A 20,829-nucleotide genomic window follows, 5' to 3' on the forward strand; every position below is an offset into this window, starting at 1 on the left:
GCTGAAAAGTTTTTAACTAATTATGGGGTTTGAGATTGAGAAAAGTCCTATTTTATATGTCTCGAGAGATTAAGCTGTTTTTAATAGTAATTATTATCATAAATTATTCCCGTTGCATGTTAGAGACTCGCAACAATAGATGGCCAGCTTGTTTTCTCGTTTCGATGTCGCTGAACACAAGAGAGTTGCGAGGAATTGTAATGGATGAGCCTCAAAAATTTTTGTTTAAATTCTCCCTGAATATTTCCACGAGGATCGTAATGAGCACATACGAACACACCATGTTTAGAGCGGCCAATTCCAATGCCCAAATGCTCTGAGCTCTTCCAAACCAGTTGCGTAAAATGACCCGTTTTCATTAAGCAACCGCCATTATTATAATTGTATAGGGAACTCTCATTGTACCAACTCTTTACTGCTTGAGCAACAACTTGTTCATCCGTCCCCGCGGAGTTTTCGAATATATTTTCGCCAATACAATGTCTTGATCACTGTGCATATCTTTGCATATCTTTCAGCAGAGGCGTTTAACTAAATAACAAGAGCAAAAAGTATTATCCGAACAAAATGTTGGTCCTAAATAAAACTTACCCTATCGCAGAGAGACAATTTTGGCGCACGATGTTTAACACGGTAGCGATTATGAAGTTTGAGTCCATCGTCCGTGAAGTCGGCAATAGCCAGACCTATTACCGCACAAAATACAATCGCAAGGCAAAATGCTGGTCGCATGGTTTCGGTGCCTGATATTGTTGAAAAATAGATATAGGGAAATAAAAGTCCTTCATCAAAATACTTTTGAAAGAGGAGTTTCTTAAGCTATAGAAATGATCCGTAGAAAACACTGACAATTTTTATTTTAAAAAATGTCCTTGGTCGATTATAGTACTTCTAAGCTCTCACTTACTTGTAGAACACAGTACAAATACTTGATTTCGATGTGTAATGAAATTCACTGGAACTAAGTTCAGAATTGAACAGCTTCTATTTATATGTCTTTTCTTTTTCTTTTTAATTATTCTGCGTGCGATAGTTGTACGATTGGACTGTTTTTTCCATTATTATTTTTATCAATAAATTTTGGCAATTAACCGCATTGCCATATATTATTTGTCAATTTAATAATAGGTGAAACATTGGCAAGATTCATGATAATATTGAAATTGCGAAATTAGCCAGAATTAAAGTGCAATTAAGTGCAATCATGAGCAAAACAGTGGCGTAATCATCTTAATTGAACCATCTATTTATTGGTACAAAGCAATTTACACATTTACATTCGTAAAGATAAGATTTTTTTCCAATTTCGTACAAATGAGCCCAATTTGTTCATTGAATGGCAGTTGGCAGTGGTATAATTATGTCGGTAAAGTATAGTTACCGAATGGAATTTCGTTCACCTGTAGTGAAGAAATTTGTAGAAAAATTGGGATCATTAATGAAAAAGGCAACTGGTGAGGCTAAATCAAAGGACTATCTTTTGCAACGAATTTCAATCGCTATACAACGTGGAAACGCCGCCTGCATTTTGGGCACATTAGGGAAAAATAGAATAGATGATTTTTATTTATAGTAAATTTAATTTTTTTTTTGGAAAAGATCGCTTTTTTACAGGCTGCGTCATTATTGTGAGCAGTCTTTTTTTGCGCATTTAAATAAATTTACAAAGATAGTGTAAAAAGTTCACCTGTAGTCATGCAAAAAAGATTACGTCTGATACGTATAAAGTGTGGTAAGGAAGGCATGTATACGCACTTACACACGTCACGTATTTCCATATAATATACGATGACTAAGGTAAGAAACATGCCACTCGTATTTTATACAAGATGTATGTATAACTTCCTTACTACACTTTGTGCGTGTCAGACGTAATCTTTCTTATTACGTAAGTTTTGACAAGTTACCAGCTTTGATAGGCGAATGGATAAAAGTTTGGGGTAGGCTATTCCTCAATTAATTCTGATCTCTCTGGGTAATTTATTTCATTTTTTTTTAAAAATAACATTTACTTAGCTGCTGAACCTCAGCATTAGGTCGTCATGTGATTCTGAAAGAACAGAGGTTTTGACTCCTGTGGGTTAATCACAATGTCAGTGGTAACTTTTTTCTTTTTACTTTGATAGCGTCAGCCGTATAGGCTACTCGAAAATTTTAATTTTTTAATTTTTCGCCAGTTGACATTATTTCAGTCCATAGTCTTAACAGTGGTTCTATGGACCACTAGAATTTTTTGTAGACTGGGGTCTTTTGTGCTCCGTAGAATCGACAATCCCTAATTTAACATACAGTTGAATGCATCTAACTAATTCATCATCATTTGCCAGAGGATGACAGAAATGCTCAAAACTAATTTCGTTGGGTAGGCTGGAGGATCGTTGTAGATGCATTTTAACATCTAGTTTTGCTTCACTTTTGCGCATTGTTTGTGATGTGCACAAGCAAGTCAATATTATGCATAAGAGTTGCTTGTTAACGTTAATGGTCTCATCAACGTCATCATCGTTAATTGTCAGTTTATACTTGACATTATCGAGCAAATGGATCCACCATCGGTTGTAGTCGATTTGTAATAATTAGGCGCTAGCAATCACGATAGCAAATTTTTCCCATCAATTTGATACTCTTCATATTACTATACCACCATAAACCAAAATGTTGGTACCATCGAAGTTGTTTCTGATAATTCCAGATTTGTTTTTGTTTGCAAAAATTTCCTCCAACATAAAACTTGTCTATGTGCCAACAACGGAAAAGTAATTGGTTGACAGTTTCTTTCAATACCGTCTCGTTTTTAATTTTGGCAATCCAAGCACTTGACGAGTCGTTTGGTGCTTATTTGGCAACTCAATATTACATGTGTAGTACATACCGCCAATTATTTGGAGACTTGAATTAGATCCTATTATAACGATAAAATCGACGGAAAAATCTTTAAATTGCATTTACTTCAGCCGAAAGATATAATTTTCGGCAAAAAAAAATTCTTTAAAGAAAAGGTTCAGTTGGCGGCATTAAAAATGGGGTAGAGGTCTAGTGCAGATTTCGTAAACATCCGCTCCCTTTTATAAGCTCAATAATTAAACGGAACAACAGAAAGTGTGAACAGCAGAAAGATCCTAAGACAACTAAAACTGTGAAGCTCGAGTTGTAAAAAAAAAAACAGTGACCTTCCTCAGGCTCGAAATAGCCACCTTAAATTCCCTAAAAAAACACCATTCTGTCGGCTCTATATTTGCTGGAAATAAGCGCCATATTTTGGACTTTAATTCATTAGCACTCCATTGGATTATTTAAATGGTATTGGAAATCATGTTCACCTTCCATTCAGTAGCACCAAGCATCACAACTCGCTGTAATCCTTAAAACCTATCAAATTATTTATACTTGATATAGCACACACACAACATAAACTGGTTTCGGTTAGAAAAACATGTACATACATCTACCTCGACAGATATAATTTCTATTAGATTTTGATGACAAAAAAGTACATTACAGCGCGAATGATTTTACGATATAAAATATGCCAACTCAATTCCGGGAATATCGAAAATTATTCGATAACGCAACTGGAAAGATTAAAATCGGTAAATTGGATTAGGCCTTTTCGGCCAATTTACTAAAAAAAATTTAGAGTTCGATTTTTTTCGCTAAAAAAAGTTTCACTTGAAATTTGGTCTGAAATTTGTCGCTAGACCGCTTTTGTTTCGGAACAAAAAGCGGTTGAGAGCAGTCATTTCGCGACAATGACATTTACATGCCAATATAAAATGCAAAACGGGAAAGTGTTTAACTAAACTAAAATAAAAATCGACACCGCGGTGGTAAACTGCTGGGTCTGTTGGTTGAGTGATTGTTTTTAGATTTTCAATCTGAGACCTCTCCCGAAAAAATTTCTCATTGGTTTTGGAAAGATTTCATTGACAGTCTAGCCCAAGATTTTATATGAAGAGGTTACGAACGTTGGCACAAAAAAAACAGAACTGTGCTGCACAGTTTCAGTTCAGTTGACATTTTGTAAATCAGTTATTGTCATCGACATTTTCGGCAATACGAAAATTGGCGGTCTGCGCACAATTTTAAACGTTTTAAACCAGTCCCAAAACGATTTCAACCAAACTTCAAAACCCAGGATTCTTCTATTCAATCAAGTAATTAGGCAATCAACAAAGAAAAAGAAAATTAATTTGTGATGCGTAGACACGTAAAGTTAAACGTTGAAAGCTCAAAAGCTTCCAACATAACGACAACAAACTCAACATGACACCTACTTGGCTAATGTATGGATGGAACGGATGGAATGAGTTTGTTTTTTTGTGTAGTAGATGGCAAAAACGCATGGTTTCACATTCGTCTTTTATGAATACTGAATAGTTCCTAATGGGTTTTCCGACTTCACTTTCAAACACATCACTTTCAAACACATCACTTTCAATTCCATTTAAACTGTCTGTGTCTACCGTAACAGACAGAACCGCAAGGATGAATTTTCTTGTTTTTTTCTTCTATTTTTCAAATGTGTTCTGTCATACATTAATACTAAAGTCTAGAGCAATGCTTCTGGAAAGGATAATTGTTAGCTTCTTTGAAGGAAAGCGCACCCTCATTTCACTGAAAACATTTTTTATTTTGTAGTGATACTACGTTGTTGTCATTAGTAAAATAGAAAAAGAGGATAAACTAAGAGCCGTATAGCACAGTTCATTCAGGGAATAGTTAAACCAACAACGACTGTTTATGCAGTGAATTAAATGGATGTTTGCTCTTTTCTTCCAACAAACATAAGGAAGCACACACATATAGGTTATTTAGCTGAGTGATAGTTTTGGTTTTGTAGTTTGTATAGCGGTAAGCCGATTGTAAAAGCTGCAGGTTTGTGTTTTTGTTAATTTTATACGTTAACCGAATGAAACTTCGACATGTTCGATTTTATTGAAGTGTATTGATCTGGGATGAAGTCAATTTTATATTGGATTTCCACTTACGCCGCTTTGCCTACGTTCAGCAAAACCACCCCTCTTTTATTTTGTAAAAGTAAACGGTGAGCAAACGGAGTGTAAATGGTGTAAGTGGAAATCCAGCATTAGAATGTTTCGTGAACGAATCTTTCATATAAAACTATGGAAGTCTTATGTGTGTCCAGAATCCTCTCTAAAAGTGGTCATGTTACGATCGATAACTTTACTACCACTTTTCCCTGTTAAACAATTCTCAAACAACAGTACTATTACAACATTGAATCTTTTTCCATTCTTAGAATCACTTCCACTGACTGGTTGTATAATATAATGTACTACCCACTCAAAGTTGACGGCGAAATTTCGCTCAACAATTCGATAATCTCTACTCAATATGTATATATACGAATACGATACATGCTACCTCACGGAATTGTGTAATTTATAGAATTTCTTTAAATTATTCATTTTTGTGAAAATTTCAAGTCGAAAACATATGCACAACAATTTTACCCGGGGAAAAGTTGTTTCATTTAAATATTTTAGCGAAACAAACTCGAAATATTGAATGTTTTCATACATTAAACTGAGAACGGAGAGTGGAGGTAGTTTGCAGATATAATATGTAATGGTATTCCTTCGTCGGGGGAGGCAAAAAGCAATAATGTAAATGTTTGAGTTTGATTTTTGAAAATTGTTCGCAAGATTGCGAAAGATTATCCTAATTTCATTAAATATGTTATGATTATATGCGGTGAATCTAATGGTGTAAGTAGAAGTATTTCATCATTGCGTAATAAAGTAACACTGACTGTTACGGCTTCACGAAGTTATGCTGGAAACAAAACCTATCTTATAGCCTTGCACGTTCGAGTTAAACCAATTGACCTATTCATAATCGCACATCAGAATGTTGCTAGTCATATTTTCCCTTATATCTCTCGATATGTTATGCAAGCGAAACAGATACTCTTTCAGCTACTTTGAGTCATGCGAGTAGTCTGCCTAATGTTTATTAAATAATGTCGTCGCATAAAGTGTACCTTTGCATTGTGTGTGGATTGTAATTATCGTTAATATCTCTATCTGAATCGAAGCCATAGAACTGAAACATGTAACAGTTAGACCGTAATTAAATTAATCAAAACTGTAAGTTATCGTGAAAACGTAAATTAAATTGCTACTTTTACTAGCACAATTATTATAACTAACGAAAGTAATGCACATGAGAATTAATTCTCTTGGGCAATCACTCACCAGAACGTTATTGTAGAGAGTATGTACATGTGTGTTGTTGTTCAATGAACGCTGTTCGTTGTAGGCGAAGGCGTTTGAATTTTATTTTCAATTTTTGCTTATCAAGATTGCAAACTATTTCTGAAAAAAATCGGCGAAATAATTCAAATTAACTGGAAAAAATGGCACACTTTTCAAATAAGTGAAACGAAATTTAGGTTGAAAACTGGAAAAATTCTAAGAAAACCATTTAATTGCGGGACAATCCATAGAGAATTTGTACTTGGGTTCATTGTGTGTTAAAGGAAATTTTTTCAGTACTTCATCCTTTGCGCTCTATTTTCAGGAAAACTTCACGCTGTTAAATGTCCGTGATGATAACCGATAACGCCAACCGCCTTTCCCTATACATATCCATATTGAATTCCATAGCACCACACTGATATGACTTACTTTCTTACTTAAGCGGGTAGTACAACCTATTTCTAGTTTTGACCCCATCCACTATTATTTTCCAATAGGAAATAGGGGGTGTTCAAAAATTATGTCACACTTATCTTCGATACTACTGTTGACTAGCAACCCATAAGGTAAAAAAAAACAAAGCAAACAAAAAAAAACATTCACCCCCAGCGTATAGAGCCCATTTGTCTGGCATTAGTAAATTGTCATGTATTTGGTCTTTTTTTCTTTGACTTTTAGACCGAACTCAGCACTTACATATTCAATATTCATGAAATTCTCTGGAATAATATCATTCCGTCGATTTCTAGGGTATTATGTTTCGAAATCTGACCTTGTCTCTCATAAGTGTAGTCATATCACTCTCTGCTTGATGGTCCGTTGTTGAGCGATCGTTGCGGAATCCGCCTTGATTGCACTAACGCTCGATCCAATAAATCTACGGCTTCAAGACAATTTAACATTTACCATATCACTCAACCTATCTCAATAGCTAACATTCTATCCCTAGACTTTCTGTACTATTCAATTCTATTAACAGGAAATGCATTCGAATGCATCAGGGTACACTGATTATAGTTATTTCATAATTCTCACGTTTTCTAATTTACTTTTTCTTTTCATTTCAGGTATGTATTTAGCCGTATCACAGCATTGTCGCGCATTGAATATGGGGTCTGTTTGGTCTGTAGAATTGATTGAACGCAACAAAATTGTATAGCGTTTCAGCTGTGCTGACGTTTCAGAAGTGTAAGTTTTACAACAATACTGTTAATTCTCTGTTAGTAATTATGATATTGGATTACAACAGCGTTATCACATATACCGGTTAAAGTAAATTAAGTTCGAAACAATTTACATCGATATTTAATTAAAGACTCTGCGCTAAAAGCAAGCAACGATTTATTAAGATGCATTGAATATCTAATAGAGAGAATCTGAAAATGGATTTTAATTATCAACAGACAAATCTTACTAATGAACCAGTTTAAATTTGTGTTGAGTGTTGGAAGATCCTACTGCGCCGATCAAAACTAATGTTAAATAAATTTATATTGAAAACAGAAGAATCTGTGTATACTGATTTTCATGGACAGGTACAGCGATTGTCTTTCAAAGTAAATATAAAACTTTTCCGGTACAGCTGTGGAAATATAGTTGCCACTGTGGCATGCACTTTCAATTGAATTCAATTTATTATACATACGAAATCTATACTAAAGTACGTACTACAGACTGTTACTACGGGTCAGGTCAATCTGAAAATATCAGGTTAGGTTATATCTATATGAGACAACCCTGTCCTTCGATCACCATTTATTTTATGTTTTCTTAACAGAACGAAGCTAAATATTTATGAGGATTTACCTTTAACCATACGATGTATAGTCATTTTATAGACTGTAGATCACAGTATATTACAGATTTTCGCTTCTCGCGAAACGGAAGTAGTTACTTGCACAGATATTGCATTACTGCTTTCCCTGTCTTCTGTGCTTCATTTCTATTCGAGAATTATTGAAAATTCTATAATTGGACGTAATTGACGATCTGTCTTTTTGTAAGCTTTTCTGGAATTTCAATGGTTTCGGTACCCTAAAAAACTATTTCTGTGGAAAGGTCTAATCTTCATGCCTACTTCTTTCTTCCTACGGGACTTTTGGACGTTTAACTAGTTTGAGGCAACCAGACGTCAGTTCCTAAAAATAAGTAATGGCATCGTGGTCGACTGTCTTGCCTTTCCTAGAACTATAGAACCCCTGGTGAAAGTAAAAATCTCAAAAGTTCCAAGAGCATATGTTCATTACCTGCTGGGCGTGAGTATACAGTTTTTGTATTTTTAAAATTGTTATTTTTACCAAGGACTACAAGGAATTCTGACGATGGCTCTCTTTGGCTATAAAAACGATATCGAATGGTTATTGTTACTTGTTAGTGGTTGGTGGTTACGTGTTGAATCACGACAGAGTAAAATTAACCAGGCATGAGCTCAAATCAGCGCTCATGCCTGGTTAATTTTACTCTGTCGTGATTCAACACGTAGGGACCTGAATAATCTAGTAGCCCCATTTTTTTTGCGAATAAAATTTTTCAATTTATGTCAGTGTTGATTTGAGTTCATTTTCATACAGTGTATTAGGTCCCTTATTTGACGTTTTGAAACTGAACCGCTCCTGCCTGGTTTATTTTACTCTGCCGCGGTTGAATGAATTATTTTGTCAAAATTTGTGGGTCTTTAAATGTGGATTCTGTTTGAAACAAAAATTGTGCTGCTGTGTTAAATGATCTGATTTTGTTCTTTTCTTTAAAATCTAAAATATGTACAATCCGATACATAGCACAGATACTAACAATTCAGTCCAGAGGTTATTTCCGTTGTCATTAAAATAAAGTACGGATCCTTCTTACTCGAAGCCTATGACCCAGCAAGCTGACATTTAAGCCAGCATCAACACATTTCCTATGCCTTTAACGGCCAGCCTGTGTCAGATTGCTTTTTGTTTCCACTCCACAACGATACAATTTTTTTTAAACAATTGTCTATTAAACAAATTGCTAACAACTCTACTTGTCCTACCTTGCAGAATTCTTATTAGTTTTTGCTTAATTTTTTTTTATTACAAACGATATAAATCCTCAATGTTTAAACGTTGCTCTTTGGATGCGTCATCAAAATTCACAGTCGTAACATCAGCGCTATATAATACACTCACAAATACTTGCGTATACAGAGTGAAGTATTATAAAATAAAATATAAAAAAAAAATCAGTGGAATGTAGTTCTGAATTATGCACTTGAATTACTTGGAGCACAGCAACGTCATACATACTTACATGAATATATAAATAAATATATACATTGATAGCTTATAACGAATAGAACGAATAAAAAAAATCATTTCATTACTCAAGTCAGACCAAAGAAAGAACAACTTCAGCTAACGAGAAAGAAATTTTTAACAGTACACACAAAACTACCTTCGCTTCAAGTCACGGTAAAATGTCTTATTACGTTGAACGATTTTGGTGCGCGAAAGAATGATAAATAAAATCGACTTAGGTGAATTTTTTTGTTTGGTTTTGTTGTTGTTGAAATTTTTTTTTAAACAAATTTATTTTGATCGCAAAATGGAAAAAATAAAAATAAAAAAGATTGTGTGCTCTATGGTTCAATGAAAGAGAAAAGTTTTTGTTTTCGTTATAGTTGTGCCTTTGTTTATTTATTATAAATAATATAAAGAATGCGATTAATCAAATTGGATTAAAATCGGAGATAAAATGTGAAAATGTTTCGGTTTATATTTTGAGAAAAAAACAGTAACATTGAGTTGATTCAGATGAATGTAAACTCGGTTTTTAAACTCTTTTTCAATTTTTAATTAATGCATTTCGTGCCTTAACGCTGAACTGAGAAATGTTGTAGATAGTTTGTCTACCAATCTTTTTTTCTTGGAATACAAAAATCACTATAGAAATGTATAAAAGAATACGGTGAATATGGTTCATGATTTGGTACTTATAGAAAGATAAGTTTAGAAGAGACTAGACTAGAGATTTTAACATAAAAACATATTATTTTTTACTTAAATCGATTCCTTCAAAGAATGAATAGAGAGACATAACCTTACCGAGCTGGGTTGAAATAATGGAAGAATAATTTCGCAAAAAATTCTCAAAAGATTAGCCTTTCTGGTCAAATCAATATTGTCTCAAGTTCTTTGTCGCTGGTCATTGTTCTTAATAATAAAATCTGCACACAAAAACCGACTTTACCACCGTAATAGCGGTCTAGTGATTTACTGTTTGCCAACCGAACGCGGTACTTTTGGTACTTGCAAGTCAGCAATCAATCAATCGAAGCAATCAATAAAACAAAATTCAATCTTTTAAAGTTCATTCATTGAAAGGTATAGCGAAATACACTGCGCCAACCAAATAAATCATTTCGTAGAGACGCATTCGAGCTCGTCTGATGTCTACCGTCTTCACATCGATATTGTATACATTCTAGAGCTTAAAATTGACATACTCAGATCGGTATTGTTCGACTCGTACGATGTAAAGTAATCGTAATGGTATCCTGGAATTGGTAGTAGTTTAACTGACTTGGAACGCTCTTAATTACTCAAATTGAATGACCACCAGTTTCGCTAAATTTTTATGTCTGTAGTCTGCATACATGAAGCAACAGATGTCCACGACGGATTTTTATCATTTGTTATTGATACGGTTGCAGTAGTAACCGACAAGCTCTGAATAATGCTAAATTAATTAGCAAGAGCCAATAAAAAATTAAATTAAAAGATTTATACTTCGATCAAGTGAAGTAATAGACTTGATACTAAAGCTGCTGATATGATTGTCATCGGTAAATTGACTGAAGCCTGAATTTATAGAAAAACATTGTTCTGATAGTGAGCCCAAGTACTTGAAGATAATGAATACAAAGCTTAACCTTGTATTTACAAAAATAACATTGATCCAACATTACATCGAATTGCATATATCACGACAAGCCTTGGCCGGTCAGACCATGTTGGGCAGTGTGTGCTCTGAGTTAACGTTTCCAGTTGGAAATTTAAGCTACACAATATATAAATGGCATACAACTCTATACTTTTTGACTATCTCTACTAGAGTGTATGCAGCTGATGATTGCCATTTTATTCTTTTTGTCAAAGAAACGCAACTTTTTTTCGGCTTTTCGGTTTAAACATCAAGGCAAAACTATAAATAGTTCGAATTATCAACGGAACAATGAATCTCAACAGTGAAGAACGGATTAAACTCGCTGAAGTTGCAAGAATCAATTCCGTCGTACTTGTTTTTTTGTTTCATTTAAATAAACAAAATCAAATCGCAACACACTGTACAAGCCGCGTTTAATGGGCAACCTCTTGAAAGAATTTTTTACACATCAGCGACATAAAAGTGCATACATAATATGCAAATGCACTCTAAAATAATTGTTGAGTCCACATTCTGGTTCTACTTTTTCAACCCAGCAAAAGCAAAATAAATTTTAATCGACCCAATGATTATTAGCACGACCGACGAAATTTCACATTTAAAATTATAACAAAGTGCTCGAGTTCACAAAATATCGACGCTAAAAGTTTTTTCTAAACATTATGTTATAATGGCAGAGCCGATTTATTTAGTATATTGAGCCCGTTCCATTCTATATAGATTGCTTTTGCTGCATTTAAATGAGCAGGCATGAGTGAGTATCAATTGTAATTAAATCTCTCTGAAATTTTATACATTGCATTTATAGGTCGGTCATAAACAATGAAGAAAATCTATTTCCATTTTATATTTATTTAGTTTATTTATGCACTTTGTCTCATAAAATGTAGTCTACATACACACAGAGACAAAATTTGTCGTTTCATTGATAACTTTTTGCGATTGTTATTGATAATTGGTTTACAGATCCGCTCGGGATTAATAAGTTGTGACGCTTTAAAATTTTAGCATCAGCTTTTAAACGTATACTTGAACGTGTGCGACAAACGCAAACGAACAGCTTCTCATAACCTTTTAGAAAGGGTGGGCGTACCGCATTATAACCATTAAATCTATTACTTTTTATGTTTAAAGTTTCAGAATGTGTCTGACCAAGGCAGCTCTCTAGCAATATCACACCAATTGTTTACAAAATTGGGAGGCCAAAAATCGTACAGTGTCCGCTTGTAAATTTCATTACACTGTATTCATACACTTCTAAAATAATGAAATTTACAAGCGGACACTGTACGATTTCTGGACTCCTAATTTTGAAAACAATGGGTGTGATATTGCTAGAGACCTGTCTTGGTCAGACATATTGCGAAACTTTAAACATAAAAAGTAATAGATTTAGTGATTTTTATTTATTTATCGTATGGTTTGAACGACAAAAATCATTAAACATTTTACAATCGGATTACCAACATTAAACACAGCAAGCAACATATTAAACGATTGCTAATGACAAACAATTGAATCACACTACATCAGCCCGGGATGTCCTATTCGGAGTTCAGCAGCTATTATGATGAGCACAACGATCAAGAATCCAGTCGAAGCAATCGGTCGGCTAGAAATGATCGGACGGTTCATGATGTGGGAAAGAAAACGATTGATTGGTGAATCCACTTTCACAATAGTCCGGGATGTCCATTCGGAATCAGCAACTAAATGATGAGCGTAACGATCAACCATCCAACCGAGACCATTCCCCATTCCAAACTTGTTTGCCAAGTGTTCATTGACGTGGATACCATTCGAATGTTTCATGTTTGGTTTCGATCTTAGCAGTTGTTGATTCCAGTCGTTTTGCCGTGATGTCCCGCAGGAGTTCGACAACCAAATAATGTTATTTCTTTAAGCAATGCTTAAACGATGGACTCTTGTATTCGAGTTAACATTTCCCATCGAAGAACAACATTTTCCGAAGAAGATTTTGCTAGTCAGATTTAGTGATTATAATGCGGTACGCCCACCCTTTCTAAAAGGTTATGAGAAGCTGTTCGTTTGCGTATGTATAAGCTGCCTTGGTCTGACTCTAAATCTTTTACTTTATCATGCCCGCACGTTAGTTAGCGGGCGTGACGCAAGTCCACTACCAAAAATGTTTTAACAAAAATTTTTTGAGGACGGCGGAGCATATTTACAGCAACTTTTTTAGTTCTCCCTCTTAACTCCAATGACCCCCAAACTTAGATATTTGGAATCTGGGCATCAATACGAGTTCAACGAGCTATCACACGTTACTACAGCTTCAAAATTGGCCGAGATATTGAACTTCGAAATATTGATGTTTGTATGAAAATAAGCAAAATCTCGAATTTTCATGTAATGAAAATCGCCTACGTTAGTTAGTTAGTTAGTTAGTTCCTATGAAAAAGGACGATTTCGTAACTCCTAAACGTTTCTTACGATTTTCCTGAAATTTTGGTTATAGGTCAATCTCGGGCCCTAGATCAAAATAAGATTTTAAAAAATGGGGGTATGCAAGCGTTTTTGGGAGCTAGGACTCCTGGAAGTTTCCATACAATGCCATGTAACAGCGTGTGTTGTGTGTGTGTGTGTGAAAAGAAATAATTTTTTTTTAGCTAATAATTATGAATGTTGGAAAAAGTGTTTTGATGGATTTGGGTTATTTTCGTCATAAATCATGTGTTCCAAGGTTGGTTCCTAAATTTCGGGATGAGAGATGATTCCTCTGGCACTTCCTACCTTCCATCGGATTTTTCGATGGATTGGGGTTATTTTCGATATAAGTGAAGTGTTCCGAGGTTGGATCCTAAATTTTGGATTGACAGATGATTCCTCTGGCACTTCCTAACTTCCATTGGATTTTTCGATGGATTTGGGTTATTTCCGATATAGGTGAGGTGTTCCAAGGCTGGTTCCTAAATTTTGGAATGAGAGATAATCTGGCACTTCCTAACTTCCATCGGATTTTTCGATGGATTTGGGATATTTTCGATATAACTAAGGTGTTCCAAAGTTGGTTCCTAAATTTTGGGATGAGAGATGATTCCTCTGGCACTTCCTAGCTTCCATCGGATTTTTCGATGGATTGGGGTTATTTTTGAAATAAGTGAGGTGTTCCGAGGTTGGTTCCTAAATTTTGGGATGACAGATGATTTCTCTGGCATTTTCTAAATTCCATCGGATTTTTCCATAGATTTGGGTTATTTTCGATATAAGTGAGATGTTCCGAGGTTGGTTACTAAATTTTGGGATGACAGGTGATTTCTCTGGCACGACCTAACTTCCATCGGATTTTTCGATGGATTTCGGTTATTTTCGATATAAGTGAAGTGTTCCGAGGCTGGTTCCTAAATTTTGGGATGACAGATGATTTCTCTGGCATTTCCTAACTTCCATCAGATTTTTCGATGGATTCGTGTTATTGGTTCCTAAATTTTGGGATGAAAGATGATTCCTCTGGCACTACCAAACTTCCATCTAATTTTTTGTTGGATTTCAGCTGTTGTCGACATGAGTTGCTTACAAAACTAGGTACCCTTACACCTAAACTTCCAAAAGAACTGATATCCGCCAAAAAACCCTAAAGGGTAAAAGTGTGACGCAAGTCCTTGTTTCTACTTACAAAATAACTGATATCGCTGAGGGTGACGCATTTTTCGCATCAACGCAAAAGTGTTATCAACAAAAAATTGAACCAAAAACTTTAAGATAGAAAATTTTAGAAAAAAATTGCGTCACAAGTGGCAGATGTTGAGGAAACTACTGTTAGGAAAATAGTTCAAATAGAGAAAAATATGTCCTGAATCATCTGCCACTTGTGACGCAATTTTTTTCTAAAATTTTCTATCTTAAATTTTTTGGTTCAATTTTTTGTTGATAACACTTTTGCGTTGATGCGAAAAATGCGTCACCCTCAGCGATATCAGTTATTTGTAAGTAGAAACAAGGACTTGCGTCACACTTTTACCCTTTAGGGTTTTTTGGCGGATTTGTTATATCAGACATTCTGATTCATACGACTAGTAGGACTGAGTAGGGCTTATCGCTTACTTTCGCCGTAACTGTTGTTAGTAGATGACCAGCTGTTTCAAAAATGATCTTCCATCAAAATCAAAGTTGTAAGAGCCGGTTAGCTTTCGCGCTGTTTTTCATTTTATTTTCAGAATATTTAGATGCTGAAATCTTTCATTTACCTCGTTTTGCATTTCCGTTAGTTTTAGTCGTCATGTTTCTTCAGTGTATAACTTACTGTCTAGATTAAGACCTCTCTTTCCTTATTCACCTGGTAAAAGTTTAATGGTCTTACTGTACAATTTCTGCTACTTACACAGAGGGTAGGATCAATATTGATTATTGAATCATGTTTAGCCATTTCATCGAAATTTTCTGATTTTCTTCTTAAAAAAAACGTAATCGTAATGAGTAATTTAATTTTTTTAGTAAAAAAAAATCGGAAAGAAAGAATGGTATGACGGCAGTGAACAAAGACTCAATTATAATACTTCTCTTGCAGGAAAAAACCCAAGCTGGTGTAGGATTCAAGTCAATACCTAATGTGTAAATGACTTTTATTAAGTTTATTAGAGTACCAGTGTCGAAATCAATTTCATCCCATCGCCGGTTTGATCGCGCCGCTGCTAAAAATGAATTTCATTTCAGCAGTTGTAGTGTCGTAAAGTTGTACTTATCACTATACTAACGGAAAACAAGCAATTTTTTTTTGTAAAACGAAATTTCAAAGATATATCAATGTTTCAAGGCTTGCTGATAAACCTACATTTGAAGAAATTAACGAATGGCTTATCTGAGTTACGTTTTTAAATCCACATGCATTTCTTCGATTTGAAGATAAATTTTCGTACAATGATTTCGATTTTTTTTTTATGTGACATAGCAATACATACTTTCCCGCAGTAGTGCGCTTAAGGGCTAAAGACGATTTTAGCAAGTAGACTAAATCTGGGTTGTCTTAGTTATATGAAGTGTTGTTAAATTCACCAGCGACTCTCATTGACAATTTCATATATAGTAATAGTATGCAAAACAACGCTGGCGCCAATACCCTCTCTAGCAAACAAACTAAATTTATTAAGGTGGTAAAAACGATTGAGAAACTCTGCCAATTGTTTACGATTCGTGAGTCTGTTCTTTTTAAGCCTTATGAAGAAGCATAGTTTCTCAAACTTATTTTACACCCTAATTCGATTTTTTAAGAGAGTTTGTTTGCTAGAGAGAGTATTGCTGGCGCACATTCCCTTGGAAGGGCTGACATTTGGGGTTTAGAAAAATGTCAGGATTCATCCCATTCCAAGTTAATGCGCCAACCTTAACTCTTGCACCTTCTGTTGTATCAGCTCTGAGATCTTTAGATGAATTCTTATTGAAAACTATTAAATTCCCTGAGTGGAAGTAGATTAGATTAGATAGATTAAGTGGGTGAAGAAACTAGGGGAGAACACTGCACCTTGGCCGCCAATGGGCTTGTTATGCGCGTGATAGTGGAAGTAAGGCAAAATATCTTTGATTTCTTCTTGTGAAGAAGGAGCCTCTACCTACAAGTCTAATCTAAAACCTATCCATTTCGATACATATTGCCGAAAATGGGTTTGTGGCGCATCTTTAGTCCCTTATTTTTCTCTGTGTGTACTATTATACAACAACACACGTATAAGCGAGTGTGCACCAATGTCTACCATATAAGCTTTATTTATAAAAATAAAAACTTTTTTTTTCATTGAATCGAAAAAGGTTCGTTATAAATCGAAATGCTGTGTACAACAATTTTGGTAATGACGTAAACTTTTTACTCAATAGCGCTTGCATTCCGATAACGAAACTGTTATCTGAAATAAATAAATAAAGAAAAAAAAAAACAACAACAACAACATTCAAACCATATTACATCTACATTAGGTGAAAAGATATATAGCATATGATTGATGAATCATTAGTATTGCTGGTTGCTCCATGCATGCATTCCATACGCACTTAATCAATTGGACGATATCGTTCAGCTTTGGATGTTTTTCTCTTTCTTCTTCAAATATTTTTAATTGATCAGTGTTATTAAAGTAACGAACGCTAAACTATGTGTCTGGTGTGTAACGCTGTTCCATCAACGGAAAAGCAGTGAACTTTAAATTGTGCGGTTTCTGTTTTTCTCCAACGCAACGAGTGAGTTTAACTAGTGAATGTGTTTTCAATAATAAACATTGAATTAATCGTACATCGAGAGAGGATCAATAGCATCAGAGGCTCAACATTTTAATCAATCTAGCAATATGGGTAACGTTTTTTTTTCATTAGCCATTCAAACTGTAAAGAATTTGCAAACAAAAATTTTTGTTGAATGATGAATATATGGAAACGTACCTACTCCACGATTTCGAAACTATGTTGAAAATCGTCGGGGCGGGGAATTGTATTCATAAATTTTAAGAACTAATTTCATTAACAATAAAAAGTTGTTTGATCGATATAACCCTCATTGTTGTCCGTGAGAACAGCAATTTAATCCCACTAAGTTTCGTTCTTGTTAATATGGTAAAAGCATACATTTTTGACGTGTGTCGATTAGTTCATGTGGATTGACTTCCTTTATTAATAAAGTTCAAATATTTACCTTACAAATGTTTGAAGAATAAACCAACTTTGAGTTCATAAAAGAAAATCAGTGAAAAGAAATTCGGCAAAGAAGAGAACTAAGTATACGGAAAATGGAGAAAATTTTGACTGAATCGAGGTATGCAATTTAATAAATTGAATTCTGTGCAAGGAGCTCGAGAACTTCATTTTTATGATTTATAAGTGATTGAAGTTAGATAAAGTTTGAGAAAGCTACAGTCCCAGTAAACGCAATTTGTATTTCGGATCTTTCTTTTTCATTTAATGGATTTTGAGAAGGCTTTTTTTTACTTTACCGATATATCACTCAATTTCGACCAAAATCACAGATAATATGAATGTAATGCCAAAAATATGACGATAATGTCGAAAATATGTCGGCACTTCTATATAATGCTTTACGTTCGAATAATATAATCGTTGAGGAATTTATTAAATTCGAAAAAAAAAATCAGAGATTGACATACAATTCCAATATACTCTGGAATACATTAATTGTAAATGTGATGGCATTCATAATTTCCATTGCTTTCATAAATTTACAAGTAGAAAATTTCACGTTATTGAGTCACCATTCCGAAATGTACCCAATTCAGTTGCGCTCTCAGATTCGTTTGGATGGAAATAGAATTACGAATAAATTAAGCGAATATATTTATTGTGCATTTTGTAGTGTAGTGCAAAGTACCATCTTAATAAGCGAATGGTTGTACATAACATCCGATTTTCCGGTAATAAATTTTTATTGCTACCTTTATCCGTATCATCAAAATACAATCATGCTATCATCGGTCGTTTGATTGATTGATTGATTGCATTCCAATATTAAATCAGTACATTTTCGTTTGCACATTTTTCATTTTAATTATTGATTTTGCGTAATAAAATTTCGAGTAGTTTCAATTTCTAACAACGATTGTCGCTTGCGTTTGTAGTGGAAAGGGAAGCTATTAGGTTTTTTCACATAGTCCCTTGTTGTCCCTGTGATGTTATTTAATGTTCACTCGATGAATTTCCTATTTTGATGAAGTTCTGAAAAGCTTTGGAGGATTGAAAACTTCCGTTATACCGAAGCTGTAAGGGGTAAATTTGTATGAAGTGGTGAAACTTTCGAAGTTCAGTATCAATTTTCCATATCCGTAAATGATGTTTTGGTCTGGAAGTACGAGATTTTATTTGAATAAAATACGAAATCTAGTACTTCAAAGTCTGATAGACATATTTGGCTGGGTGTGGAGGTGAAAAAAGGAACAGAAAATCGTTTGTAACGTTGTTTATATAGTTAACATAAACAACAAAAGTTTGATAATATTATATCTTGACATAGATCACATGTGATTAACTCCAGACCGTCATTGTGCGAAAATGACGATCACGTTTGGATGCGTGGATGCCACAATCAATAGTATTATTGTCACAACTACACCTCTCAGGCTATATGAAACTTTACATTAAAATGAGACGATTAAATAGACCAACGTCAACCAAACAATACGTTAGACGACTTGGCATTCGCTGTGAGAAATATAATTGTAAGTGGAATTCCTATAGTGTAAGGATTTAAATTCGAGAGATTAATTTCAAATGAAATTAAGCGTCTGCTATCCCAACTTTCTGATAAAATGAAGGAGCACTTTCCATCGTAAATTCAGACCCGTTTATACATATAAAAATACACTTCGGTATAACATTTTGCACTCGTAATACGTATACAGTCCGTGCTGTTACTTTACATAATCGCTCATATTATGAATCTGACTCTTGCGCGCTTTAGAAGATTTTGTTCTGAATCCTAAATCCATCGAGTATATTAACGTACATGTTTGTTCATAGTGAACTTAATGAATATAATCACCAAAACTATGTGGCTGTGCACAATGTTCACCCAGATAGTGGAAATAGTGGTTTTCATTAAATTCTAAATGCAATCATCAAACTAAAGACAAAATAATATAGTCCATGGTTCCAGCAAAATAGCCACTTACTGAATATATTTCTATACGTGACACTTAATATAAACGACAGATAGCCCGGTCAGGTGTTCCAAATAGGTTTTCGATTAAGACATCCAATTCAAATTTTACAAGAACCAGAGTCAATTTAATTTCGGCTAATTTGGGACGGTGAATCTTTAACGTGACGCAAGTCATGGAACAGACAAGAAAAATCGGCACAGTACACAGTGGTATTTGTAAAAAATCGAAGTCGATATCACAATAAAATTGCCAAATGATCTTTCAATTGTGTGATCGCTGTCAAAATTCTATCTTAAAACTAGCAGTTTGCATCATTCATGAAGTCGGTCACGCGTGATGACTATTTTCATCCATTTCGGATGCCTGATATACTGTATATACGATCCCATCCGGATACATCTACTGACGCAATTGCCTGTATGCGTTTCAATATAAATCAATCATCTCCCTATATGAAAAATCACTTCTACGCACTCATGCTACATGTTACTGAAAATTCATGTCGCTGCTGTTATTATGTTACAAGAAAGTGATTGGCGTCACTCTATCATGCTATAGCTTCATTTAGTTTGCGTCTAATGAAGACATTGTTAAACGACCGAGTGGATGTGCTGTTGCTGTAGCATGAGCATGAATGAATTTAGGATTAAAAACCGACTAAAATATTACAAAGCGCCGCGTCGTTTGCCCCACACGAACGCGTTCTTCATAGGTCTAGCATGATTTGCATAATAATATGTCAAATCCGTCTCTGCTCGGAAAACTCTTTTTTTTCACTTCTAATCTAAAACCATAAGATTTAGAATTCTATTAAATCTACAATTTTCACATTTTCTCACCTACTTTTCAGTCTTCATTTAGCTTTCGAAGAAAAAATACTGTTGCAATAGGTTAAAATCTACTCAATTACGTGCAGAAACTCTAGCAGGACTTACTCTAAATCCAAGTAATTATGATCCCGTGAACTCATATTTATTAACATATTTTCCCTGATTGGTCTATCGGCCTGTTCTTTCATTCTCTACTCTATTAACTGTTTTTCAGTTGATTCTTCTGCATATTTGTTTGAAAAATTCCTCCTTAAT

At 34.5% G+C, this 20,829-nt stretch overlaps 1 protein-coding gene across 9 annotated transcripts in view; it reads left to right on the plus strand.

Moving 5' to 3' along the window:
- Positions 1–20,829, plus strand: part of LOC119068226 (disks large homolog 1-like) — a 141,102-nt gene that overhangs the window by 76,319 nt on the left and 43,954 nt on the right. Inside the window, exons 1-2 of one of the 9 annotated variants that reach the window (XM_037171731.1) lie at positions 9,637–9,720; positions 17,058–17,429. The exons of 7 other annotated variants lie outside the window; for them this stretch is intronic. In XM_037171731.1, the coding sequence (XP_037027626.1) occupies positions 17,426–17,429 (4 nt within the window). In that variant the 5' untranslated portion in view covers positions 9,637–9,720; positions 17,058–17,425. Of the gene's footprint in view, positions 1–9,636; positions 9,721–16,865; positions 17,430–20,829 lie in introns of those variants that run through there. One more of the 9 variants, XM_037171732.1, reaches the window with a different exon arrangement.

This window comes from Bradysia coprophila (assembly GCF_014529535.1).
Source record: "Bradysia coprophila strain Holo2 chromosome X unlocalized genomic scaffold, BU_Bcop_v1 contig_173, whole genome shotgun sequence".
Lineage (NCBI taxonomy): Eukaryota > Metazoa > Arthropoda > Insecta > Diptera > Sciaridae > Bradysia > Bradysia coprophila.